Source organism: Cyclopterus lumpus, chromosome 1 (assembly GCF_009769545.1).
Source record: "Cyclopterus lumpus isolate fCycLum1 chromosome 1, fCycLum1.pri, whole genome shotgun sequence".
In the NCBI taxonomy this organism is placed as follows: domain Eukaryota; kingdom Metazoa; phylum Chordata; class Actinopteri; order Perciformes; family Cyclopteridae; genus Cyclopterus; species Cyclopterus lumpus.
In genome coordinates, this window is record NC_046966.1 from 1,757,057 (window position 1) to 1,784,723 (window position 27,667).

General features: G+C 41.0%; 1 protein-coding gene across 6 annotated transcripts; it reads left to right on the forward strand.

The window, feature by feature from the left end:
* Positions 1–119: 119 nt before the first annotated feature.
* On the forward strand, positions 120–26,424 carry si:dkey-28b4.8 (sarcoplasmic/endoplasmic reticulum calcium ATPase 2). 6 transcript variants are annotated; one of them, XM_034544376.1, is made up of 26 exons: positions 1,049–1,066; positions 1,505–1,609; positions 2,209–2,282; positions 3,324–3,443; positions 4,455–4,472; positions 4,622–4,704; positions 4,900–5,004; positions 6,018–6,156; positions 10,325–10,491; positions 11,026–11,181; positions 11,352–11,493; positions 11,635–11,801; positions 13,234–13,322; positions 13,466–13,568; positions 13,690–13,821; positions 14,084–14,209; positions 14,451–14,672; positions 16,606–16,717; positions 19,124–19,356; positions 19,450–19,670; positions 19,791–19,993; positions 20,119–20,204; positions 21,240–21,373; positions 21,526–21,643; positions 21,730–21,864; positions 22,420–26,424. In XM_034544376.1, the coding sequence occupies exons 3-26, from the start codon at positions 2,279–2,281 to the stop codon at positions 22,600–22,602; spliced, it is 3,198 nt and encodes a 1,065-aa protein (XP_034400267.1). In that variant the 5' UTR covers positions 1,049–1,066; positions 1,505–1,609; positions 2,209–2,278; the 3' UTR covers positions 22,603–26,424. The 6 variants fall into 6 exon arrangements, with proteins under 6 accessions (XP_034400270.1, XP_034400267.1, XP_034400265.1 ...); XM_034544374.1 differs by lacking the exon at positions 1,049–1,066 and adding an exon at positions 1,140–1,289; XM_034544373.1 differs by lacking the exon at positions 1,049–1,066 and having other exon boundaries at positions 1,140–1,609.
* Positions 26,425–27,667: the final 1,243 nt, after the last annotated feature.

Here is a 27,667-nt window from a genome sequence, read left to right on the forward strand (position 1 = left end):
TTTCCTCAGTGTCTTTCATGTCTCTTTCACCCTTTACTTTCCACAAAGTTCAGATCCTTTGCAGCCCTCTGGTATCTCCCATGTGGTCTACACACTGACATACATTTGTCTTTTTATAACTGACCTAACTCAGCCTCTCTCAACTCCAGCGCACACAGCAGGGAGAGAACGAGTGAGTGAATGAATGTGTTCTACAATGCTACCAAGAGAGGGAAAGTTCATCATTCATGATTAAAGTGATGGTAAGACAGGGGGATATGGTTATTGGAACATGTTCCAAATGATAATGCACATACAATGCTATGACTTCTTGTAATATAAAGGTCTCTCTTCATGGAGTCTATCCATTGAGAATGCAGCAACAACAGAGAACGTATTTTTCAAGTTTAAGGGGAGGCCCCATGAAACTTTCTTGTATGCCGGTTTTCTGAAAATGTATGTTTAAATATTCAAATCAGGTATTGTCTTATCAAATATGTGCTCTGACTGATATATGCACTAACCCCTGTAAACGCCTTCATAGTATAGATACGATGAAACTGAGTGTATGTATAATTCTAAAATGTGTTTTTTGAAAAACGGCCTTTAAGGATGTGATTTGTAAAATGAAGACACTAGAGGTGAATAGGATAAACAAAATAATCTAATAGAAAAATCAGCCGCTGTGTTGTATAAATGTGCTCATTTCGGACATTGTGCAGTGTTCTGCAGTGTTGCCAAACACGCAAAGCTGATTGGTTCGCATGTCGATCATTTGCGCGACCGCAGACTCACCGCCCGCTGATTGATCTAGAGCTGGGTGACTGGGATCAGAGGCGGGCGCTTCTGGAGTAAAGATCCGAGTGGGCGGGATTTGAGAGGATCCTACACGCGTTCATGGTTTGCGTCAGTCGGATTCCCGGGTCTCATTGGTTTATGCGTAACTCCGTTGGTTTTATGCGGTTAATCACGGTCATTAGGGGGCAGCAGCGTCAAGGTAGACAGTCACCCGCGAAAGGATGAGAAGTCAGACAATCTTATTCAAAATAAAAGTCCAACACCTGTTTGCGTTGGAAGGAGTACAGCTGTAAGTTATCCTTTGGTCGAGAATACTCTGAAACAAGCATTGTCCTGCAATGCGATGATACACTACTTCACAGCAAGTAGTATTTCCGAAGCAGAAACATTTACTTTGAAGGTTAGGCCCGGAAGTTGTATTTTGTGATTGGGTAGCTTGATTTCTATTGGCTGCTGTTGCCTGTAGGCTGAGTATTAGTGACCCACAGACACTCCTGCAGCCAGGATAAAGAGTAATAATACGACGCGGAGCGTAATGAATAGTCTTGAACCACATTTGGAGAATAATTTGCCTTAAATAAGTCTTAATGTTTTTTAACAGACAATATTTTACCGCTCGGGAATTAACGTTCGATAACGTTATTGTTTCAATAGAAATATGAGCGGCTGTCACGGCGAAACTCAGCTAACGTTAGATAGCTTGTTGTAAAACATATTTTTTTTGTAGGTACTGCTTTTTTCATCGCCGTGGGGAGTTGAGTCCAAAACGCATGGTGCAGTGATATACCGAGTCTTACTAAAAGCGTAGTGCCGGTGGACGGACGTGACACTGGTAAGCAACCTGTTCCATCTCGGGAGGATTACCGTTAGAACTAGCTAGCTAACTGTTAACGTTATGTGACTAGCTAGCTACCAGGCCAGCTAGACACCTACAGCTAGCTCAAAAGCTATCCACTAGCTCGTGGCTCGGGGGCTTCAGCCCAGTTATGTTTATTTATTTTCACCTGTCATTTGACATATGGCTTATGGTTGAAGCGTACTACCAGCTCGTTATGCAGCCATTTAAAATGGCTGGCGAGCCTTTGCATATTTTACCGTTATGTCATCCATGTTACACAGAATCCAGGAGAGGCATATCAACCCAAAAGTATGTCACGGTAACCCTTAAGGATTTGACGTCTAACGTTAAGCAAATGATCGATAGTGCCGTCCTTATTGTGGTGTCGTTGATAACCAGCTATTAGCATGATGTCCGCCACCTGTGCGGGATGCAGGGTCGGTGCTCGATACTGTTCTTTGCGGATACACATATATTGTCGATAAATGCCGTTGGGGAGATCCTCTTGAGTTAATAATAATAATGTTTTTACAGTTGATACTCTCACGGTCCACGTCGTTAAATGATGATCAACGTTTTTGAATTAACCCTAGCTGCCCACACGGCCACCGTCGGGGATGGAGATCATGAGGATACTTGTTTCTTCCCGTTGATCATCGCTAAATGGGTAAAAACTGTCCCACTGGCTGCGTTAGATGTCAACCATTTACTGTGTCGAACTGGTACTGGTGTCAATGGGCTAGAGTGTGATATTGTGGAGCAACATAATACGTCTAAGACCAAGTAGCCTTTCAGAGAAGTACATCCTAAAACCACAGACATACATATTGTGTCATTTGCTGTGCACTGGGAGGTGTTGTTTTTTTCAGAGCCGGCTCCAACCCCATGGATATTGATTCATGTCTCCTGGGCCTGTTTGTCTCTGCGGGTTCCACATTGTGCAGTTGCTTGGCTATAAAGTACATTTGGTTCCCCAGCCAAGTTGTGCTGTAACAGTGTGCCATTTTTACACATTCAGTACCTTTGATGAGTGAAAAACACTGAAATAACACCATGTTATTGGAAACCAGATTAGTTCCAGTTCGTGGGCTTTATATCTGATATAAAAGGGCACTAATAAGAACATATGTCTGAGGAAATCACTGAATTTTCTATAATCTTTCATATAATGACGATAATAATGAACTAAATGTATCTCGCATTTTTCTTACCACGTTTACAAAGTGCTTTCCAGAAAAAAACAGCAGATTAAAAAACAGAAACAGCAGTACAATAACAATGGAATTAAACACAAACAACAGAGGCATCTTAAAATACAAAAATGCCAAAGGATAAAATAAAGTTTACAACTATATCAAATAGCCAGGTAGGGACCCAGCAACATATTCATTAGCACTTTCCTATAAAACAAGGTTTTTAGGTGGGATTAAAAAAGATGCTACTTCAGACGAGTTCTAATTTGTTAACTTATCGTGAAAATTATCAAATCTAAAAATGTTTTGAATACAGCAAAATATATTTGCTCTTTACATTTTCAACCTTTGTCGGCCTTATTAAACCCATCATACCTTCCTGGATGATTATAGACACAATCTGCTTTTCTTACAATTTTCTTAAGTTATTAAATAGGGCTTAAAATAAAAGAATTGAAGAAGCTTATCGCTGATGTTGATATTGCCTTGTGTTCTGTCTTTTCCTGCCTCCACAGTGATGGATAATGCTCATACTAAGACGGTGGAGGAGGTTCTGGGCTTCTTCAGTGTGAATGAGTCCACAGGTCTGAGCTGTGAGCAGCTGAAGAAGACCAGGGAAAGATGGGGACCCAACGGTACTTTATTTCTTTTCATCAAACACTTTCTTCAAAAGGAATGCACCATTCACTGTCGTCTCATGAGAGTTAAACTGTTTCATCCATCTTTTCTTTATGAGGATGAAGTGATTACAAGTGTTACTGCCACTAACGCAATGATAAACATAATATTGAAAAACATATTTATACGACATTAGACTACATTCAGGTTAACGGCTTTGTCTTCTCACATGCTACTACTCAAACTAGTAGTCTCAACTAAATTCTGTGAAAATATCTCTGTCTTAACCTCTTGGCACAAAAAACAATATTTAATTATTTCTGGCTGTTTTTTTCCTTAATGAGACAGATTTACATATAACATTGGCATTGTACTCTTTAAGTGGGCCCTCAAGCTATGAACACAAACCAATAATTTACCATTACTTATTTACAGATTTCTACTCGACATTATATATTTTAACTGCGCACCTATTAGTGCACAGTATTAGTGTTGAAACGTATTGGATTCATTTAAATACAATTTTGGAGTAGCAGATACAGAAATACATTTTTTAAATATGTGGGCACACCAGTGAACTACTGTAATGTTAAACGTTAAACATTTCAGTGTAGTTATTATCATTAAAAAAATATTTTGTAAGCCACACAAGGTTTTTCTGGTCCAGAAACACAGATTTTCTTCCAGTGAAATTTGTTGAAAACTACACGTTCACTATTGTTAACTCCCCATATATTTCTGTAAACAGTCCACGAGTAAACATATTTGGCCGCCCCTGCATCATATATTCTGTCTTCAGTAAAAGGGGTCCTGTATTTCTGCATCATGAGCCAGTATCAGCGAGCGCAATATCAATCAAGTCCTGCTTCATATGCTGCAAGTGCTTAAGGAAAGAAAAAACATGGCTCACTACTCCTGTAATGTAATAAACAAAGTACTAGTGTAGATGATGATGTAATTATTTTTCCTTTTCTCCATCCTCCCTCGCTCCTTTCTATCTACCTTTTGAACTCTTTCTTGACTCACAGAATTGCCAGCTGAAGAAGGTGAGCTATCTGTCTTATTGTGTTCTATTCTGTTCCTCTTGTGTCTTTTTGTATCTCCCGTTGTCGTCAGTAGCTCATCTAGATTAAACCTTGTCTTTGTGTCTACCTTTCTTCCACTGCTCATTGGGCTCCTTGGTGTCCTCATGCAGGGAAGTCCCTTTGGGAGCTGGTCCTGGAACAGTTTGAAGATCTGTTGGTTCGAATCCTGCTGCTGGCTGCGTGCATCTCCTTTGTAAGGCAACACAACTGTGTGCACGACCATGAGCAAATGCATTCACACACACACACACACGCACTGGTAATAATTTGTACCGATTGGTATGGACCATGTAGTGTAAATAGATCCATTAGTATAACCCTGCTATAATGAAATTAGTTTCAATAACACAAACTCACATTTCTGTCCATCTTGTCTTCTGTCCCGTAGACCCTGGCTTGGTTTGAAGAAGGGGAGGGGACAATCACAGCCTTTGTTGAGCCCTTCGTCATCCTCCTCATCCTCATCGCTAATGCTATTGTGGGAGTGTGGCAGGTAAACAATATGGTGCAATTGATTGACAATACCTTTTCAAATGCTGTTACGAATGGTTCAGAAAATGTAATCAGATCTTTAGCACGTCCAATATTTTCTCAGTTTCTTTTGTCATGAGTTCTTTCACACAGAACGCAAATATAACATGGTGGGGGGAAAACGTCATTTGTTTTTGGAACAAGTTTGATTTTTGTGAGCTTTCTCCCTGAGAATAAAGGTATACACCAATCACATTGTGAGGAACAGACATATACTAAACTTATTTCGTGTCCCTCAGAGCATTTCCCTAACTGTACACTCAATAAAATACCTGACAGTAGCTATTCAACAGTTACCTCAGACAGACTGACAGATCCTGCTCTGGGTCAAATTATTCTGCTAGTTGGTCCTTTTTTCTTTTTTTTAATTGCTGCAACAAATAGTTGCTGGTATAAATAGTTTTGAGGCGAGTGTTTAGCATTTTCGTATTGTTTAGTTGTGTGTAGAGGCCTCAATACAACAGACCTGTACTAGGTCCTCCCTTCATGACTTCTAATGTCCAGTTTTTGTTTCAACCTTTTCCTGCCTATTGTTTTGTCCATGCCATTTATATCAATTATGGAAAGCTGAATAAAAGAACCACCTCTCAGATAGTTGTGTCAGTACAGAGGACAGAACTCCTCCAATTCCTTTCAGAGATGCTGTCTACATGTTGGACGACAGTGTAGCTCCTCCTGTGTTGTGTTTGTGTCTTTTTTGGTCTGGCATTTCCTGTTGACCTACTTTGGGCTTTTGAAGCCTGTTGGATGGGCATTTAAATACTCACATAAATGGTGAGTCAATCAGAAAGAACTGGTCCGTGCACCTGTGTTTTTATGAACCATTCCCTACTTTTAAATCACTGCTCCAAATGTCCATGTGTCAAACGGAGAACTGTCTCATGTTCTAGAACACCTTCTCCTGTCACAACCATGCATTTATTCCATCAATGGAAAGAAACTCAGAGAACCTTCCTGTGTTGCCTTGTCCCACAGGAACGTAATGCAGAGAATGCCATTGAGGCCCTCAAGGAGTACGAGCCAGAGATGGGCAAGGTGTACCGGCAGGACAAGAAGAGCGTCCAGAGAGTCCGAGCGCGAGACATCGTTCCTGGAGACATTGTGGAGGTCGCTGGTAAGTAGACAATTAACATTACCAGAAGGGACAAATTCTCTTCTACTTGTACCTTCAATGTACTTGAAGTGTGTACTGTGCAGCTGTATTAACCAGTAAAAATAGCAGCATTGTATCAGGTCTCGATATCGGCAGATTATTAAATGATTGGATTGGATCACTGGGTAAATAAACTTGATCAGGACATCGCCAGAAGCCTCTTCAAAAAAAATATATGGTGGCCTGAATAGAAAAAAACATGGCTGAACGGGAGCCAGCAGTAATGGAAAGTTCAAGCCCCAACATGTTCTTTTCCACACACTTGATATGCTGTCCAACAGTGTGTCCGCAGTGCTGCAATGAGCTTGAAAGACAATGCATTTACACTGCGTTGTTGTTTATACATGGTTGAAATAACACAGCGGCATCTTTGTTTAGTCATTCCTGGCAAACATCTTAATCTCTGCCCTCTCCTCTGGCTGTTGTCGTCATGGAAACTCAGAAAGAGGCACACAACGGCGTCATGGAAAATATTTGATTGTAGTTCATTTTAAAGCAGCAATCTGGAAAGGTTTTGTTGTATGGATTCATTGAAGCTGGAATAAATCCTGCTTTAGCAGTACGTTAATGAGATCTGTTTTTGAATGTTAAAGTTAAAAAACTGCAATTATTTGCAGATATTCTTTCTTTCTAAGAACTATAATTGACAACATTCATAACCCATTTGTACATTTAAATTCCATTTTATGTTCCTAATGATCCTAAAACATATTTTCTCCAAAACTGCATTTAGTTGCAGGACCTTCTGGTTGTCAAATCAAATGTATCATACTCATCGGCGGTCACCAGCATTTAACAGCTGAAACAAATCATTTGAGAAATGTTTTGTCTTTGAATCAGCACGTTGAAGTCGTCAGTCCTACTGTGTTGTATGAACCCAGTCAGCTGTAGTAACAGAACGATTTCATCTTGATCCAGTCAGAAGAATCCTCCAGATACCCGTCGCTATTTCAGGCTGCTCAGAAAGTGGAAGTGTGAGAGATTCAGTGTCCTGCTGTCTGTAGTTCCAGAGCATGGGAACTGCTAGTGGTTTGTTTTTAGTAATGTGGGCTGATTTTAAGTACCCATGTCTATCATCCTTACAATGTATGGGACGATTTCTCTTTCTGAAAGATCAAATCTTATGCAAAATAGATTTGACCAAAAATATTAGTTTGGCTACACTATTGATGACGAAAAACAAAAAGAGTGGACACAGGACTAAGACTAAATGAAAAAATAGCTGACAAATTAGGAGAGAAAAAATAATGACTATAGTTGACTAAAATGTCATGACTTCATCGATTACAAGGTTTTGAGTTATTGTTGACTTAATCTAGGCAAATACTATGAAAATATAAACTCTACAAAGGATTAAAATCTGACAAACTATTAAGAAGTTTTGTCTGAAGAGTAAGGCTCACATTAAATGCTCATTGATTGGCATTTCAAGATTTCTCCACTCTGGAGCTCTGTTTTTGGTTGAGAAATATGAATTAGTGTGATGTTTTAATTTGAACCAGCTTGATGTGGACCGACTGAGAATTCAACCCCCTCATAGCTGAGATTGACACCAATCCTACTGTCTGTATAGCAAATGACACCTCCTATTATATGAGACCTGTTAGCTGTACAGGACAACTGCTCATTAACTTACATATACTCTGCTAATGTTATTTCCAGTGGTATTTACATCAAAACGCTTTCCCTCCAACCAATAGTATCACTATTACACAACATTAAACCATTACAAACTCGAAATCCACTAAACTAGCCTAAACATGAAGGACATCTGAAATAATGGATGAGTTGAAAGATCAGAGCTGGATATCTGTCGGAGCGGGCTAATGCTACGATTGGCCTCGAGGGGCGGGACTTAGTGATGGGTCAGTTAATAAAAGAATTGTGGAAATCACAATATGGTCGACTACAATTTTAAAATCTCAGGAGGCGCAATGTTTGTTAAAGGTGCAAGATCTGAGATTGAGAGCTATTCTATTAACTCAACATATCAGGGATGAGCTGGAGGCTCACAACTATTTATTGATGCTAAAAAGTGCTGACAGAGCTAACCGTTAAATTAATTTTGTTTTGTATAGCCCAAAATCCTAAATTTGCCTCAGTGGGCTTTACAATCTGTACACATACGACATCCTCTGTCCCGGGAAACTCACATCGGATCAGGAAAAACTCAAAACCCCCCAAAAAACTTTCACAGGGAGAGAAAGGTAAGAAACCTTTGTGAGAGCAACAGAGGAGTTTCCCGCTCTCAGGATAGACAGAAGTACAATAGATGTCATGTGTAAAGAATGAGGTGACTGTCTGCCCCCCGGACTGAAAGTGGAAGCGACAATGTTTACCTGAGAGAGAACCGCAGGAGGCACCACAATGCTGTCAGTCAGGACGGCATTATTAGATGTAACCCGGTTTGCAAGAAGTACAGCCGGTTCTGAAGCAAAGAGAAGCACTGCTAAAACCAACGCATTTGCTGCTATATTAATGCTTTACATGTTAAATACCACAACATTAAATGTCATGGCCCACACATAATATTCTAGAGACTGAAGAAAACATTTTTGTTTGGTACTGATCCCTGCAACAATCACACCATAATAATTGTTGAATGAAAATGAGAATAATGATGTAAAGTGGTCATCGTGACATCACCCATTCGTTTGTGGACTGCCGTTTTGAACATTTTGGTCTGTTTGATTCTAAATGGACAATAATTGACTAAATGAACATCATGCTGTATTGAAGAAGACTTGAAAATAGAGATTTAAAAAAACATTAGGGTTCTCTTGATTTCTTGTGTTGTCAAACTATTAATTTTGTTTCCCCTAATGTTGCTGGCGCTAAACTCAATTTGTGTTTTCTTTCTTCTTCTAATTCCTTCAGTTTGTTGTACAACTCCTCAAGCATTTTATTCCTCGTTTTCTTTTTATATGAGGATATTGCTATAATTCTTATTGGACAGCCTTTTAAAGTATCCCACAGAATGGGAGGTGTCATTGAATTCTATGTAAAGACTAATCTCTTTCTTAATCTGTTAGATCATTGCGTAAACTTGAGTTCAGTGTCCATGTAGTATTGTTTGTACTCAAGTTAAAATCAAAAGAGGTATATAGGTGCATGGTCACTTAGGTCTATTGTCTCATTATTTTATCCCTATCTTTTCCAAATGTTATGAGATCGTCTATTCTTGTGTATACGGAATGGGGGGCAGAACAATAAGTGGTATCCCGTCTGTTAGAGAAAAGGTCTCTCCATATGTCAATTAACCCAACTTCCTCAAAAAGAGTGTTTACTTTCTTATATATGGACTTCCTTTCATGTGTCGTCTTGCTGCAAGAGGCCTTCTGTTTCTGTTGTCATGATATTGGTGTTTTCTAGTCACCAAGCTCTGATAATGCCATATTGTAAACAACAAATTTGTTTAAATCATCAAAACGTTATGATGTGTCTTGTAAAATGTAGTTTTGGTGAGAAACTTGAATAAATCCAGTTTTTTGATAGAGATGTTTTCACAGTAATATACATTTATTTAAAAGATAATTATGGTCCGTTTAACCTCTCGCCAAAGATTTGTATTAATAAAAATACAATCTTTTATTTCCTAATCATTTTAATTGTTTGTTTGTATTCAAACAACTACTATAGATGACCATAACAAAGTACACAGATATGTTATCTTCGTACTTTGTTATGGTCATCAATTTTAGAAGCTAAAATGTCCAAATCTTTGTTGATTTTATTTATTAAACAATTTTCCATTTTGGACAGGTAAGTAAGATTAATGTAAAGTTGTGGCTTCACTTTTCAGGAGGTCACTATCTTGGTAAACTTTTTTTGATTGAAGATGTCATACAATACCATAATATGTGACGGACACAGTGTGTGGTGAGCAGTAAGGAGGATTTTATAGCTTTTAGTTCCCCAACAACACTGGTCATTACAGCAGATGTAGTTAAGACAGCCATGCTCTTGTTTGTTGGACAACCTGCAGCTTTGACAGGAAGGGGAGAAGTGAAGGGCTTTGCAACATTCATGGGCAGGTTTGAATACAAAGACCACATTTTTCCTTACGTGAACTAAATACAAAAGTGAAATTAAGATTTGTTTTGCTGTTTCTGTTCCCAACACGCTGCAGTTGGTGATAAGGTCCCAGCTGACATCAGGCTGACGTCCATCTGTTCCACCACTCTGAGGGTGGACCAGTCCATTCTGACGGGGGAGTCCGTGTCGGTGATCAAACACACAGACCCTGTACCGGATCCCCGAGCCGTCAACCAGGACAAGAAGAACATGCTCTTCTCAGTGAGTCTCAACAACAATAGCTGTCTTTCCCTGATTCACATACAATCCACACAAAACCAGGAGAAAGACAGACGTGGGACTACTACAAATATATATATATATATATATATATATATATATATATATATATATATATATATATATATATATATATTAAAATTAAAATGATGATGTGTGTGCGTGTCAGCTGAGTCACCAGGTGGTCTGTGGTCAAAGAACAGCAGCCAATGATGTTTTATTTAGCAGCATCACTCTGACAGGCTGCAGATCTGAAGGTTGTCTTTGTTGCTGTGGTTCTCTGAGGGCTGCTAGACTTCCCGTGACTTCACTCACTGATGTGGAGGAAATCTGCTATTATGGGAGGGAAATTAATCATAAATAATACACCTAATTACCACATTTCACTTTGGCAGCATAATATATAGACATAGATGACACTTGCACTGCTGAAGTGCAGAAACCGTGTATTACTATGTCTCAAAGTTTGTTTTGATGGAAACGAGTTGCACGGTAAAGGTCACAACCTTTGTCCAGGGTACCAACATTGCAGCGGGTCGTGCCATCGGTGTTGTCGTGGCAACAGGGGTGCAGACAGAGATTGGAAAAATCCGAGATGAGATGGCCTCCACTGAACCAGAAAGGACCCCTCTTCAACAGAAACTGGACCAGTTTGGAGAACAACTGTCTAAGGTGTGTGTGTGTGTGTGTGTGTGTGTGTGTGTGTGTGTGTGTGTGTGTGTGTGTGTGTGTGTGTGTGTGTGTGTGTGTGTGTGTGTGTGTGTGTGTGTGTGTGTGTGTGTGTGTGTGTGTGTGTGTGTGTGTGTTTTTCTCACTCTGGACTCGTCTGTTTTAACCTGCAGGTCATCAGTGTGATCTGTGTGGCAGTGTGGGCCATTAATGTGGGACACTTCAATGACCCGGTCCATGGAGGCAGCTGGCTAAGAGGAGCTGTTTACTATTTTAAGATCGCTGTTGCGCTGGCTGTAGCTGCCATACCAGAAGGTCAGACATCTTATCCATCTATCATACAGAAGTCACTTCTTGAACGTGTGTAATTATTTAGTTTGCACAGCTAATCAAATAGCATCAATATTTTTTATGAATGGAAAAGCTTTCTCATCACCCCATTGTGTTTCCTCACAGGCCTCCCAGCTGTGATCACGACCTGCCTGGCTCTGGGCACCAGGAGGATGGCCAGGAAGAATGCCATCGTCCGCAGCCTGCCATCAGTGGAGACGCTGGGTTGCACATCTGTTATCTGCTCTGACAAGACAGGAACACTGACCACCAACCAGATGTCAGTCTGCAGGGTAAGATGGAAGAAGGATTGTGATATCACACTGATACAGCTTTGTATCAAACTCACTATGTGGGCCAGTCAGCCTCATTTAGCTCTCATACACTATATCTTATACTAAGATATAGTGTATGAGAGCTGATTACATCATACTGATGATGAGGGGACCATGATGACGACTTGGACATCTATTAAAAAGTAGTTTGCTATTCCAAAAGATCATCTAACGGCTTGTCATGCTAACATTGGATTAACATCCTTTTTAATAAATAGATGTACTGTAAATGATTGTAACAAGCGTCGTGTTACCTTGTGAGTCTCCCCCCCGGCATAAAGATAAGCCGCAGTCACGTAGCGTTCTCGACATGTTCTTTATTAGGTGATATTTTAAATGTTCCTACAGCAGGTGCGCTCTCGGCCGCGCCCCTGAGCGCACCTGCTGCGTCTCGTTCCTCCGTCGGCCAATTGTCGCCTCGTCTGCTGCTTCAGCTGTGTTCTCCTCTGACCGTCTGGCTGCCGGTCACTCCGGTCTCCTCTCTCTCTCTCTCTCTCTCTCTCTCTCTCTCTCTCTCTCTCTCTCTCGTTCGTCCCTACTGCCGCTAGGGAGAGACACAATTCGTTCCAGCTGAGGCCAATTAGGCCTCCTCCCGGCATCGTTCCCTGAGCCACTTCCCTCTGCAGCTGAGCCCAACCACACCCCCGCCACCACAATGATCTTATGAAAGCCAGTATTCCAGTTATGGCAGAGTTCAGCATTAAAATAATGGTGTGTACAGGCTGGGTAAACATAAACATTGAGGAGGAGGATATAACTAAAAGCCTACTGGAAAGTTTCACATTCAAAGCCAACCGATAACCGGATTACTTTTAATGTGAAACATTAGCAGAAAGTGTTGTTTATAAAAAAAACATTTGTGTAAAAAAATAAAGCTGCAGTTGCACCGATGAAGAGGTGACCAACCTCCTTCAATGTTCTTTACTCTGTCTTTATTTGCTCGTTAATTGAAAACAGGCTTCCGTTTAAGAATTGGTCACTATTAAAGAAATCTTTCTTCACATCAGTGGTGAAAAGTAGCATTGGTGTGAAACAATAAGATACACAGGGTTTCTGTGGGTCTTAACACGTCTTGAACTCAACTTTTTTAAGTCTAAAGACCTGTGTCCTTTTTCTGACCGCCAGTGTCTTTTTGCAATTGTTCCCAATGCGGACGCCCATCGACTTGGGCTAGTGGAGCCGGGGCTTGAACAGCCGATCCTCTGATTGAAGGACGACCCTGCTCTACTGCTGAGCCACAGTCCCCTCCGAATGAATGCTCTACTGTTGTGCTAAAAATAATTTTAGTAATAGTCTCATTTTCCTTCATGCTTCTGCAAGTATGGCCAGTTGGAATGTCGACCTAACCTCAGATGTGATCTTCTAATATGATGTGTGTGTGTGTGTGTAGATGTTTGTAGTAGACAGTGTGTCAGGGGAGCAATGCAGCCTGAGCGAGTTCACAGTGACTGGATCTACTTACGCCCCTGAAGGGGAAGTGTGAGTGTCTTTAACCTTTAACTCTTAACCTCTGACAGTTTATGGATTATGAGGGCCCACAATTCATCTCTCCTCACTTTTTCTTAGAAACTGTATACATTGCCTCCACTTTTCTTTATTCCTGTGTCCTTTTGTCTTTGCAGTTATAAGGACGGCTCAGTGGTGAAGCCCAGTCGGTATGAAGGCCTGGTGGAGATGGCCTCCATCTGTGCACTGTGCAATGACTCATCACTGGACTACAATGAGGTAAGACATGACTGCTCCCTAGATTACCATATTAGGTGCCAGAAGATTCACAACTGATGGTGTGTTAAAACAAATACCGTCAGCAGCATACTTTAACCTCTTGTGTGTTTGTGTTTGCCAGGCCAAGGGTGTGTTTGAGAAGGTTGGAGAGGCAACAGAGACTGCTCTCTGCTGTCTGGTGGAGAAAATGAACGTGTTCGACACTGACCTGATTGGACTGAGCCCCGTCGAGAGAGCTACAGCGTGCTGCTCCGTAAGTGTGTGAGCGAGGCTTCTGGTGCTAATGGCTCATTGATCCTTCCATCTGACCTCTGCATCCTTTGAGCTGCAACCTTTTCCACTATCTTCTCTCTCATGTCCGGCTACCTAAGAGGCCGAGCAATTGTACTGATGGTCATTCTGTCTGTTCTTTGGGAGCAGTGTTTCAAAGTGGCTACAGCAACAGGTGTTTTTCTTTCTGTACGTTCTGACAAAAAAAGCTCACTAAATTGTGCTGATTTTGTTCTTGTTCTCAGGTGATTAAGCAGCTGATGAGGAAGGAGTTGACATTGGAGTTTTCCAGAGACAGGAAGTCCATGTCTGTCTTCTGTTCATCCAATAAACTCACACGGTCTGCCTCTGGAGCCAAGATGTTTGTCAAGGTGTGTTCCACACTACTAGTTATCCAGTGACTGCCTTCTATATCGAGTCCCTTTTTAGTCGTTTTTATATTGTTTTAGTCAACCACAACTTAAATGGTTTATCCCTGTGTGAGATATCCTTTTTCATTCGATTTATATTGAATATTTCCCATCAGTGGCATTGTTCCCTTTAAAACCAAGCTGGTCCTTTACGTTTACGGGGGAGTAAAGAGATGCATCTTCTTCCTCCCCCACCTCTCAGGGAGCTCCAGAGAGCGTGTTGGAACGTTGCAATTATATCCGGGTCAGCGGTGCTTCTCGTGTGCCTTTGAGCCCGGCGGTTCGAGAGCAGCTCCTGTCCAATGTGAGGGAGTGGGCATCGGGCCGAGACATGCTGCGTTGCCTCGCCATGGCAACCAGGGACACGCCCCCTGACATCCACTGCCTCAACCTGGAGAACTCCGCTGTCTTTGGGGACTATGAGGTGATGATGATGATTGAATGTTCTTAAAAAAAAAAAAAAAACACTGTATCCATATCACAAGATATATATATATATATATATATATATATATATATATACATACATACATACATACATACAGGACTGTCTCAGAAAATTAGAATATTGTGATAAAGTTCTTTATTTTCTGTAATGCAATTAAAAAAACAAATGTCATGCATTCTGGATTCATTACAAATCAACTGAAATATTGCAAGCCTTTTATTCTTTTAATATTGCTGATTATGGCTTACAGCTTAAGAAAACTCAAATATCCTATCTCTAAATATTAGAATATTTCCTCAGACCAAGTAAAAAAAAAAGATTTATTACAGCAAAACAAAATCAAACATTTGAAAATGTCCATTAATGCACTCAGTACTTGGTTGGGAATCCTTTTGCACGGATTACTGCATCAATGCGGCGGCATGGAGGCAATCAGCCTGTGGCATTGCTGAGGTGTTATGGATGCCCAGGATGCTTCAATAGCGGCCTTTAGCTCATTTGCATTGTTAGGTCTGGTGTCTTTCAGCTTCCTCTTCACAATACCCTACAAATTCTCTATGGGGTTCAGGTCAGGGGAATTGGCAGGCCAATCGAGGACAGTAATGCCATGTTCAGTACACCAGTTACTGGTGGTTCTGGCACTGTGGGCAGGTGCCAGATCATGCTGGAAAATGAAATCCTCATCTCCATAGAGCTTTTCAGCAGACGGAAGCATGTAGTGCTCTAAAATCTCTTGGTACACAGCTGCATTCACTCTGGACTTGATGAAACACAGTGGACCAACACCAGCAGCTGACATGGCTCCCCAAACCATCACTGACTGTGGGAACTTCACACTGGATTTCAAGCAACTTGGATTTTCCTCCTCTCCAGCCTTTCTCCAGACTCTGGCGCCTTGACTTCCAAATGAAATACAACACTTGCTTTCGTCTGAAAAGAGGACTTTGGACCACTCTGCAACTGTCCGGTGCTTCTTTTCCATAGCCCAAGTCAGACGCTTCTTCCGTTGTCTTGAGTTCAGAAGTGGCTTGACCATGGGAATATGGCTATTGTAGCCCATTTCCCGGACACGTCTGTGAACAGTGGCTTTTGATACCTGGACTCCAGCTTCAGTCCACTGTCTTTGAAGCTCCCCCAAATTCTGGAAGCGACTCTTCTTCACAATGCTGTTAAGGCTGCGGTCATCTCTCTTGGTTGTGCAGTGTTTCCTGCCACATTTCCCCCTTCCAACAGACTTTTTGTGGATGTGCTTTGACACTGCACTCTGTGAACAGCTTGCTCTTTGAGAAATTTCTTTTTGTGTCTTACCCTCCTGATGGAGGGTGTCAATGATGGTCCTCTGGACAGCAGTCAGATCAGCAGTCTTCCCCATACTTGTGATTTTGTTTACTGAACCAAGCTGAGTGTTTTTCAAGGCTCAGGAAACCCTTGCAGGTGTTTCGAGTAAATTAGACGATTCAAGTGATTAGTTGAATACCCTACTATATACTACTACTATACTTTTTCATGATATTCTAATATTTAGAGATAGGATATTTGAGTTTTCTTAAGCTTTAATCAGCAATATTAAAAGAATAAAAAGCTTGCAATATTTCAGTTGATTTGTAATGAATCCAGAATGCATGACATTTTTGTTTTTTTAATTGCATTACAGAAAATAAAGAACTTTATCACAATATTCTAATTTTCTGAGACAGTCCTGTGTGTGTATATATATATATATATATATATATATATATATATATATATATATATATATATATATATATATATATATATATATATATATATATATATATATATATATATATATATAACCTTTGTCTGCTGAATGGGAGCAGGAGACTGTCCTCACCAGCGGCTCTCACTAAATGAGTGAACTGTTGTCCGCCATGTTTCCTTTCCCCAGTCCGACCTGACCTTTGTGGGCTGTGTGGGCATGTTGGACCCCCCCAGGAAAGAGGTGCTTAGCGCAGTCCGAATGTGTCGGCAGGCTGGCATCAGAGTCATCATGATCACAGGTATCACCACACATCTACATGTTTGTGTGTGCAAAACCACAGCTTTTTACTGCTTGTGTTGTCATTTCTTTGAGTATCCATAAAATCTGTACACTCTAAGCTAAAAGGTTACGAAAGTCAATCGAACCATAGTAATAGATAAAAGTTAGTGCTGGGCAAAGATGAACACAATTTTTCAAAACAAAAACAATATGATTTTTCTGTGATTAACAGCAATTAATTGCATTATGCGCAAAATTCAATAGTGAATTAAAAACTACTGTATTACACACTTGTATTTTAAAGTAATGTTATCAGAACAATATAACAGGCACTCTCGGAGCAACAGCAAGTTAACATCCATCCATCCATTTTCAATACCGCTTATCCTCATTAGGGTCGCGGGGGCGCTGGAGCCTATCCCAGCTGACATAGGGCGAAGGCAGCAAGTTAACATACAGTATATAAATCTGTTTTCTTTTTTTTCTGAACAGGTACCAGAAGAAACATTAGTCTTTTATCAGGGAACAGCATTAACAGTGCATGTTCAGTAGTTAGGTGTCCCTGTTAGAGGGAGGTTAGGTGGTCTAGGACAAAAGAAAGTACATAGCTGGAATTTACTGTACAGGGGACCTTTTAGTCTGTAACGCCTGTGGATTTCCTTTGAGAATCTCAGTCAAAGAAAGATAAATGCAGGTTGAGCAGTTTGTGGCCCACAACCTTTCTACATTTGGTCAGGACTTTGTCAAACACACTACAATCATATTTCTTTCACTACTAAGTGTGCTTACTTTATTGTAAATGGTCCACTGCTGTGCAACATGTATAAAATGTTCCCCGCACGTTTCTGCAACATGTCTGTCTTCTGTTGTCATGACAGTCAAAGCACGTGAATGCAGCACCCAGGTCATCAATATAATGAACTGTAACTTTGAGATTACTGTGTTACCCAGCGAAGTCCAGTAGTCGCCAGTGAGAGCAACAGTTGGTGCACCGCCATCTTTGTAGTCCGCTGCGTTTCATACAAATCGACGGTGCGTCTTGAGGCTTGTACGCGCCATCTTTCGTTGTGATTCTAAGGACGCTCCTCAGACCGACATCTTCCACTACAGGAAGCGACCTGCAGTCCGTTGCTCTCCACTTGGCCATGGCATGTGTTCATTGTTCCTGCGTTGGTGTATCCACAGTTCTCCCGCTCGCCGCATCCAAAGTAGTCTGCCGAGGTTTCGCTCTACTGGTTGTTTGGGTAGCTCTTGGCATCAATGCTGTGTAACGCCTATAAGATGTACTTCATGCTCGTAGTACTCCGGTGATGAGATAACTCCAGTTTGGGTGGTTACAAATAACTTTGCTTTTATCAACTACGCCATCTGGTAGAGATTTAAAATGAAAATGTCCATTTAAAAGTGCCTTTCTCCATGTTCTCGGTCAATGTGTGCAGCAGTGTTAAGACCCTCCCAGTGCAAAAAAAAAATGCTGTTAACGCATGAAAAAATCATTGGATTGCTGCGTTAACGTATTTATAACGCATTAATGTGCCCAACCCTATTAAAAGTAGACATTTTGTGTCATGAATAAAAAAAAATCTAAATTGAAAAAGGAAAATATTTCTCAACACATATTATTTGAGCGATGTACATTTTTAAGAAACTGTCGTTACTTCACATGCACATGTAAAATTAGAGTGTACATCACAATAAAGCAAAAGACATACATCTTACTTTTCTGCTGCAAAAAGAATGATTGATTGTTATCAGCTGTTATTAGTTAGAAATAGTTTGATTGGTGGTCTTCACAGAAGCCAATAAGAAGAGCCGATCAGATGACACATTGTTTCTGAATTTAAATGTTTTCTATACTCATTTGTCTGCTTTCTCACCGCTCTTTAGTTCGCTTCAAGAGTGACACAGCTGGACAGACACACACACACAAACACAAACATACCGGGCCCGGTGCCGCGGAGTGTTCAGTCTGAACAGTTCAATGGTTAGCAGACTTCCTTCTGGCAGCAGGAAATGACCTACAGACTGACCTGCGTAAACATGTTCTCGGTATCGATGCTTAACTGTTGCTATCAATAGCCATGATACACAATAAACACCCTGACCATGCAGATTAATCATGTTATGCACATTATAGACAAAATGTAGCTAACCAGGGCAGAGCACACCCATTTAAATTGACTGACAGGACATTATAGATTTGATGTGTTTCCTTTATCATTCATTGTAAATGCTGATCTGTTTTTATGACACTCCAAACTTTGTTGCTTCTATCTTTCATAGTCATAGTCATTCACAGTTATAAGAATGATCTATTATCGCTCATCCAACTTCCTGTTGCTTTTGTGAACTCAGAGAACTTAGTTGGTAAACTTTGTTAGACATCACACCTGATAAATCAAACACTTTTTGCTTTTCTCTCCAGGTGACAACAAAGGGACAGCGCTGTCTATTTGTCGGAGGGTGGGCATCATCACGGAGCAGGAAGAGGAGCAGGGGGGGGTTATCGGGGGCCTGACCGGGCGCGAGTTTGACGAGCTGCCGCCTCACTTGCAGCGCGAGGCCTGTAGGACGGCAAGGTGCTTCGCCCGGGTGGAACCGGCTCACAAGAGCCGTATTGTGGAGTACCTGCAGAGCCTCGACGACATCACTGCTATGGTTGGAGCACCTTCTCGTACTTGATGCAGTATCATAGATGCAGTATCAGTATAACAGCCCTTCTTCATCTCCCGCCCCTCTCTCATGACGTAGACAGGTGACGGGGTGAACGACGCGCCTGCATTGAAGAAGGCGGAGATCGGCATCGCTATGGGCAGCGGCACAGCAGTGGCTAAGTCGGCCTCCGAGATGATCCTGGCTGACGACAACTTCTCCACCATTGTTGCTGCAGTGGAGGAGGGCAGAGCCATTTACAACAACATGAAACAGTTCATCAGATATCTGATCTCATCCAACATAGGAGAGGTGGTCTGGTTAGTAAAGGAGCAGATATAAGTGGATGCAGAAGACGTGGTGTACCAACATTCAGGTTATGGATCATCTGGGCCTCTCACTGTTACCTTCTCTTCCATCTGTCTTTGCCTTCTACTCAGTATTTTCATGACGGCCGCACTGGGCATGCCTGAAGCACTGATCCCAGTCCAGCTGCTATGGGTCAACCTCGTCACTGACGGTTTCCCTGCAACAGCTCTGGGCTTCAACCCTCCAGATCTGGACATCATGTCCCGCCCCCCACGCTCCCCTAAAGAGCCTTTGATCTCCTGCTGGTTATTCTGCCGCTACCTCATCGTTGGATGTGAGTCATGACCATGGAACAGAATGCAGAGACACATAAATCTATCTACAGATGGCGTGTTCATCGTCACAGCATCTTACCTGCAGGTTACCCACTAAACCGCTACTTCCCACCCTTCTGTGCAGGTTATGTGGGAGCTGCCACTGTCGGAGCTGCTGCCTGGTGGTTCATGGCAGCCCACGACGGACCAAAGCTTTCCTTCTATCAACTGGTAAACACACACAGTACCTCCCCATCACTACACCGCTTCATACATACTGTAGTTGAATGGATACACTGTGGTGATGACACAAGAAGGGGGAGCAGGTAAAATCTTCTTGTGACCATAAACATGTTATTACATGTTGATAAAAAAATAACTGTCAACTGTAGGTAGTAGATATACACAATTCAAAATAAGACAAGGAAAGTAAGGTAATAAACAGCTTATATTTGTTATTGATAATATGAACAACCGCTTATTTAGAGTAAGTTAATGGAAAGACATTATAGGTCAGACCTAATGGAGCTGTCTGACCAGAGTTTCAGCTGCTCCGGCTACAATATTTTTTAATTCCAGTGTTGCTACCTGAGGAGTCAGGCAGGAGGAGAATATTGATAAAGTAAAACAACCAGAATACCTTAGACAACCAGAATACCTTTTATATAAGAGTATAACAGACATCAAATGTAAAAGTCTTCCCTCGGCTCTGTGGAGCGCTTTACTGTCTTTTACTGCGCTCTTTGTTTAGCTGTCACCACTCTGATCAGCAGCAGACAGCTCTGATGAGTCCTCTGTACACTACCTGCTCAGCACCACACAGTTACAGAGCAGCTGGTGAACACAGCGTAGCTAAAGAGACAGAGACATTTTTCTCAGATGTTGGTGGAGACCAAAACAGAGCTAAAAGGAGAATGAATACTGGCCTCATTCATCAGGAGGCCAGATGTGTTAATACATAGTTATTTTTTCCAACATCTTCACCAAATCAACTTCACAAGGTATGTCAAGAGGCCGACAAATGCAGGCTTAAAGAAATACTTGATTTTTTTTTTTTACAGTTGAGGTGTGAGAAAAGCTACATTTTATTCACAAATTCAATGTAAAAGGGTGAGTCAGTGATGTACAAATGGTCATTTTGAGGTCAAAGTATTCCATAAACATCGGTCAGACTTTGTTTAGGAGATGTGCACCTGCATGATAATCACTGTACAAAAGGATCCCAGGTAAGTAGGAATGTAATGTCCACGTTTGTTTCCTCCACAGTCCCACTACCTTCAGTGCAGTGAAGGCCACGTTGAGTTTGCTGGTGTGCAGTGTTCAGTCTTTGAGTCTCCTTATCCAATGACTATGGCCCTGTCTGTCCTGGTTACCATAGAGATGTGCAATGCCTTGAACAGGTACAAATAACGCACCCACTAAAGCTCATGTCCTGTGTGAAACTGTGTCATTGGGATATATTCCACATGTATGTTCTGGTTTGGTGATTGAAGGCCATAGATCCAGGGTACAGATTAAGTGGTTGTCTTTCTTGTGTTTTTGTGCTGTCCAGTCTTTCAGAGAACCAGTCTCTGCTGAAAATGCCTCCCTGGTCAAACCCCTGGCTGGTGGGGGCCATCTGCCTGTCCATGGCTCTACACTTCCTCATTCTATATGTCGATCCACTGCCGGTAAGCGTGCATGCACGGGTCATATGTTATATATCGTATATGTTCGTTGACACTTGTTATGGAAAGTGACTTCTCTCCGTCTGCAGGTAGTTTTCCAGATTCGCCCTCTGTCGTGGCCTCAATGGGTGGTGGTGTTGAAGATGTCCCTACCTGTCATCTTGATGGACGAGGCTCTCAAGTTCCTGGCCCGCAACTACATTGAGCCAGGAAGCCAGATCCAGGTCAGATAACATGCCGACAGAGCTTCAGTTAAAGTGGAACTTTAGTAGTCTTCAGCCTGGACCCTATCTTTTTATGTTCCTCTAGCTGACTAAACAGGTTTTGTAACTGGTCCAGTGTGTAACTGAGCTCCTAAAAGAGCTGTGAGGGCAATAAAAGTGCTTGTTTGGCTTCTGACAGGCTCAGATCACTAAGTTACACCGCCACTCCTCTCCATCTCTCACTGATGTCCACTGTGTCTTACCTCTCATGAGATTGTCAGAACAAGACTTCCCGTCTCCTTCTCTGTATGGTCTTTTCTATAATATTGTCAGACACTTGTACTAACAACCTGAGTCTGTCAGTGGCAAAGACAGAGCTTTTAGTAGACGTAATGTTACTTTGACAGTGTAACTGCAGCGCTGTCGCTCAATACTGGACCCTCATCAGTCACTGAGACACTAATATGTTTCAAGTTATACTTTCCAAGTGAACGACACCAGAGTTATCGTGGTATTTGTATCTCAAAGTGGTCTGTGCTTAACCCTTACCTTTGTTGCAATCCACCTCTCAAAAAGACTCTGGAAGAAGAAGAGGAGCAGCGGAGGATGGGGCCTAGCACGGGATTGGTCGGGGCCATGAGGACGAGGCTGCACCAGTCACTGAAGGGCGTGTCCTGGTCGTTCGTCCTGATCTCTGCACCGCTATTGATCTGGATCTTCAGCCTGGACTCTGACATAACCAACATCTTCTGGGAGTGATGGAAGAATGAGAGGACGGGCGGACTGTGGGGGGAGAGAAGAAAGAGACCATCTAAAGAAGGACTGTTGGAATAGGATGCAGAGGTTTGGGTGTGTACGGGTGAGGTGAGAAAGAAACAAGCAGAGAGGATAAATACTCTGCTGGGATACAAGAATATAAGGTGTAAAGAGTGAAATATTAAGCCAACAGACAATCAGATAACACCAAGAAGGAAAGACCACCTCCTCCTCAATACTAAAAGGTGCTACGTGTAGCATTTCATCTGAATCCCATAGCTCACTTAGTCCTGCTATGAGTTCAGAAGGCATAGGCCAAGTTTGTCTGTCCAACACTTGGGCCCAGAGTGAAATATGTCTATTTAGCTGTACTTTAATGCTAACCTTTGCATTCTAAAATACTAAGGTTTACAAGATAAACATTAACATGTTAGCATGCTACAACACGATTTTTGTGTTCGGGACAAACAATGTAATCATCAATGGTTCCCTGCTGCTCCGGCTTGTCACAGGTTGCATCAATTTCTATGGTTTCCAGCTATTTATAAAACCGTCACACATTTTGACTAGCTAGCTCCAACTAGTCCCTCATTCTATCAGAATGCACCAATAACAGTTGTCTACAGCCCCTCTACCAAATCAAAAAATGTCTCTGCAGTAGTCAAAGATATTTATCGGCTCCAGCTCCAACTGGTAGTGATGGAAACACCCGAGTGGACACGCTGATGTACGATCTTTTATTACGGTGCTTTCTTTGTAATCTCATCCACAAATTCTGTCAACTCTGTCCAAGCAGCACTGGAACATTGTTCCAAATGAATAGAAACCAAGTTTGAAGAGAGACTTAGAATAAGTAACAAATATAAAAATTTCCCCTGGTCTCCGGGCTGCTTTCTAATTTGCGTTTGTGTCATTGAGCACTAGAAAACAACAGAAAGGCAACTCGTCTACTAGCAATGGGAAGGAGTCATCTATTTTGTGCTTGTTTTCCTGCGTTTAAAAACTGCAAATATATGCCCTAATTATGGTGGACCTAAGTTTGTTGTGGTGAAACCAATTTCTTACCATTTCTGCCTGTTCTGTTTGTTAAATCTTAATATTAGACTTACAGATTTAAATTTGCATCATAAGTGGACACAAAAGCCATGCACTGTGTTAGAGGTTAAAAGTATTTAATTAATCGAAGAGCAGCAGATACAGAAACAACTTTTAGTCCTATGTGGACACATCAGTAAGCATTTTGAAGTGTAGAAGTTTAGAAATGATTTTGACAGAAAATAAATTTTCTATGGCACACATTGATGATGTATTGCTGATTAAATGCTACATGTTGCACCTTTTTAGATGTCTGCTTGAAAAACGATTGCATCAGATAGAAGGGGAGCAGTGCTGAGTGGTCTCAAATCACACACACACACACACACACACACACACACACACACACACACACACACACCAGCTTTCCGTCCACACTGTAATTCACCAGTAATAATTTGAGGTCATGAACAGGCAATGAAGCCAGGCGACTAGATGTACAATAGAACCCCCAACCGGCCACTGCAACAGTCTCATTATTGTTGGGCCTTCCCTGTTCATGAGAGTAAAACAAGCATTCAGCTGAGAGGGAAGACTGTTACGAAGACAGGCTGCATGTCAGCGCACGCCACACATGTATAACACGTTTCAAAGCCACAGTCCAAACTGTGACTGTGGGATTCTGCAGGAACTCATCCTTTCCTGCAGAATGTGGGCGTGAGAGGAGACACTACAGGTGAATAGAGTGAAACATTTAACTAAGAAACATTCCCATGAATCTTCCACAGTTGATTACCCACATTCACAGTTATTTGTTGTATGACAAGTTTCCTAAAAAGTCAATGTTTGGATATGCGAATGAGGTGTAATCTTATTACGTGTATGCTAATTTACATACATTTCCAAGACATGAATGTGAACACTGGATTGTGTTCACAAGTATTGTTTCATTTGACATATTAGACTCAAAGGTTTTTACAGTGGAAATATTGGATATCTCTTTGTATCACTCCATGAATCAGAAATAGTGTCAACAGCCATAAAAACATATAATTCCACCATGTTTTTAGTTATAGAATGTTAAATATTTAAATCCAGTTATGAATAATATGAGCGGAACAGTCAGAATATATTTAGGAATGAAACTGTAATATTTGGTGGATGAGCTACTGATGTGGAGATTTCTAAATCCTGAGAAAATAATATATTTTTTTGTAAATGGCCTTTAAAGAGATGTTATGTTAAATGACAAACATGTTCAAGACTACAGGTGAATAGGGTTTTACCATAAAACTTCCCCAGCTGATTACTTAAATTTAGACAATTAATTTTTGTATTACACGTTTTCTCAAATTAGATGTTAAAATATGCAAAGGAGGCTTTATCTAATGGTCACTTTGGTTGAATTTAGGAAATAATGACAGATGCAAATAGACAAAGTAGCAAAATACACACACAAATGTGTATTTTAGAAGAAAATTTGACCACAATTCTCAAACATGAATGTGCATGAAATCCGATGTTAAAGTGGGCCGTAAATGTCCAGCTGGGTGTCTGCAGGTTGTAAAATGGTTCACAAGTCCAACACTGAGGTCACCTCCTCCCAACATTCTGATAGAGCTACAGTTCAGTATCCTTGTTTGTCTTTCTGTTGATTGTTAGTGGCACTGACGAGCGGACAAAGTCTTAAAAGTTCTCTATATTCAAACTGCTACATGTATGTAAACGTATTAATATGGTTATACTTCAGTCCGACTCAGCACTGCGTCAAGGAGCGTAGAGTCTTCTAGAACGTCAGTCTGACGACACTGAGGCGCTGAGGCTGTGCTCCATGTGAAATGTTTTTTCTGTGCAAATCAGCCATTTTCTCCAGGGATTTGCCATTGAAGGGATTTTATTTAAATTATTATTTTTTTGCAGCAAAGTGTTCTTGATTCTTGTTATAACAATAACGTGTGTTGTATATCTCTTTTAGTCACTGTTAGAAAAGCAAAATCTGAAAGCAGTCATTATTTTACAAGAGTAAATAAATTCTAATTCCTTCACATGATGTCATACTTTTATGAGAAACAATATCATGATGTTATGCGAGTAAAGTCACAATACTGTACGTACAACTGCTCGTCTTCTTTCCTCTGAGCGGTGCATGGCTGTTTCAGATTGATCACCACCTACATAAAGAAAGTCAAGACTTAATTATTGTAATACTGTGACCCTTTCAAAATTACAACCTAACTAAATTTGCAATTTTACTCTGGTAATTATTTTACTTTTACTAGTAAAGTTGCCACTTTATTCTTGTAAAAAAAACATTTCAGAATTCTGACTTTACTCAATATTCTGACTTTCTTTGTAATTTTCAGAGGTGTTAGACCAACTCAGAATCTCTTTTTTTTTCTCCTTTGTTGCCCAATGTTCTGCCTGTTTTAGTTTAGCTTGCTTTGGCTCATTTTGGTTTGGGCTCATTTAAGGCGGAAGAAACACATGTAGATGCACTTAACTGGCGAGTATTTACTTTCTATTGTCATTAATTATTCGTATTGTATTTTTCTGCAAAGTTGTATTATACCACGACAAGTCCCCAATGTGTACCAACTTTGTTTACTTCATTTGTTGTTCATTATTATTATTATTATTATTATTATTGTTGTTGTTGGCTCACTCGTGAGTGGAGTAAGGGTTGACATGGTTCCAGACTGTCACAGTAAATTAATAGTTGTTCTTGACTGACCTGTCTAAATAAAGGTTGAATCAATGAACTTCATAATTAAAGAATCACCATTTAGTAGATTTTATTTGTAACTGCTTTTCTTATTCATTCCACTTCTGAAGGGCTTTGTTGTCATGGAAATTATGTTAAAGGATGAAAACAAGAATAAATGTGTGCTGTGCTTGTTTGACAGAATACAACAACTCAAATTTAATTACATTTATCTTGTATAGCCCAAAATCTAAAATGACTAATTTGCCTCAGAGGGCTTTACAATCTGTAGGGCTTATACATACTTACTGGAGCGCTCATCTGTAAGTAGAAACCGTTGAAGACAATTGGTCTAGGTTGATGGGAGAAAAGCCATCCAAATATACAACAGAGACATTTCCAAGGCCACTCCACTTGAGGACAGATCGGCACTGGTTGAGGGCAAGAGGTCATCAATCTTGCCTCTAGAATCTTTTCATTGAAGAAATTGATGAAGTAATTACTATTGAGGTCTATAGGAATACACGGCTCCACAGAGCTGAGACTGTCAGCCTGGCTACAGTGCTAAAGAGAACCCTGGGGTTGTTCTTATTGTTCTCTATTACTGATGAGTAATAGGCTGCTCTGGCATTGCGGAGGGCCTTCATATGTTTTAAGACTCTCGCCAAACTAAGCGTGATTCTTCCAGATTGGTGGAACGCCATATACTTTCGAGCTTTCGTGATGTTTGCTTTTGTTTGCGGGTCTGAGGGTTATACCAGGGAGCAAACCTCCTTTGCCTCACTGTCTTTTTCTTCAGTGGGGCTATCGAGTCTAGTGTCATTCTCAGTGAGCCTGTAGCACTATCGACAAGATGATCAATCTGGGACAGACTAAAGTTAGCACAGGAGTCCTCCGTCACATTGAGACGTGGTATTGAATCAAATGCAGAAGGAATCACTTCTTTAAATTTAGCTACAGCACTGTCAGTTAGACATCTGGTGTAGAAACTTTGGACTAACGGTGTACACTCAAAACTTATGAGGTAATGGTCTGACAGAAGAGGGTTCTGTGGGAAGACCTCCAAATGCTCAATGTCAATGCCACATGCAAGAACAAGGTTGAGGGTGTGGCCAAAGCAGTGAGTGGGTTTCTGTACTCTCTGACAGAAGCCAATCGAGTCCAACAATGAGAATGCAGGACTAAGGCAATCAACATCCACATGAATATGAATATTACAATCTTATTAGTTTTAAGGACTAAACTTGATAGAAACTCTGAAAATTCTGATATAAATTCTGAATATGGACCTGGTGGCCGGTACAGTGTAACAAATACAATTGGCTGTAATGT

Bases quoted from the DNA above. Each gene is read 5' to 3' on its own strand.
- si:dkey-28b4.8 (XM_034544376.1), top strand. The intron at 4,705-4,899 runs GTAAGGCAACAC...TCTGTCCCGTAG, and splicing joins TGGCTGCGTGCATCTCCTTT to ACCCTGGCTTGGTTTGAAGA. The intron at 11,802-13,233 runs GTAAGATGGAAG...GTGTGTGTGTAG, and splicing joins ACCAGATGTCAGTCTGCAGG to ATGTTTGTAGTAGACAGTGT.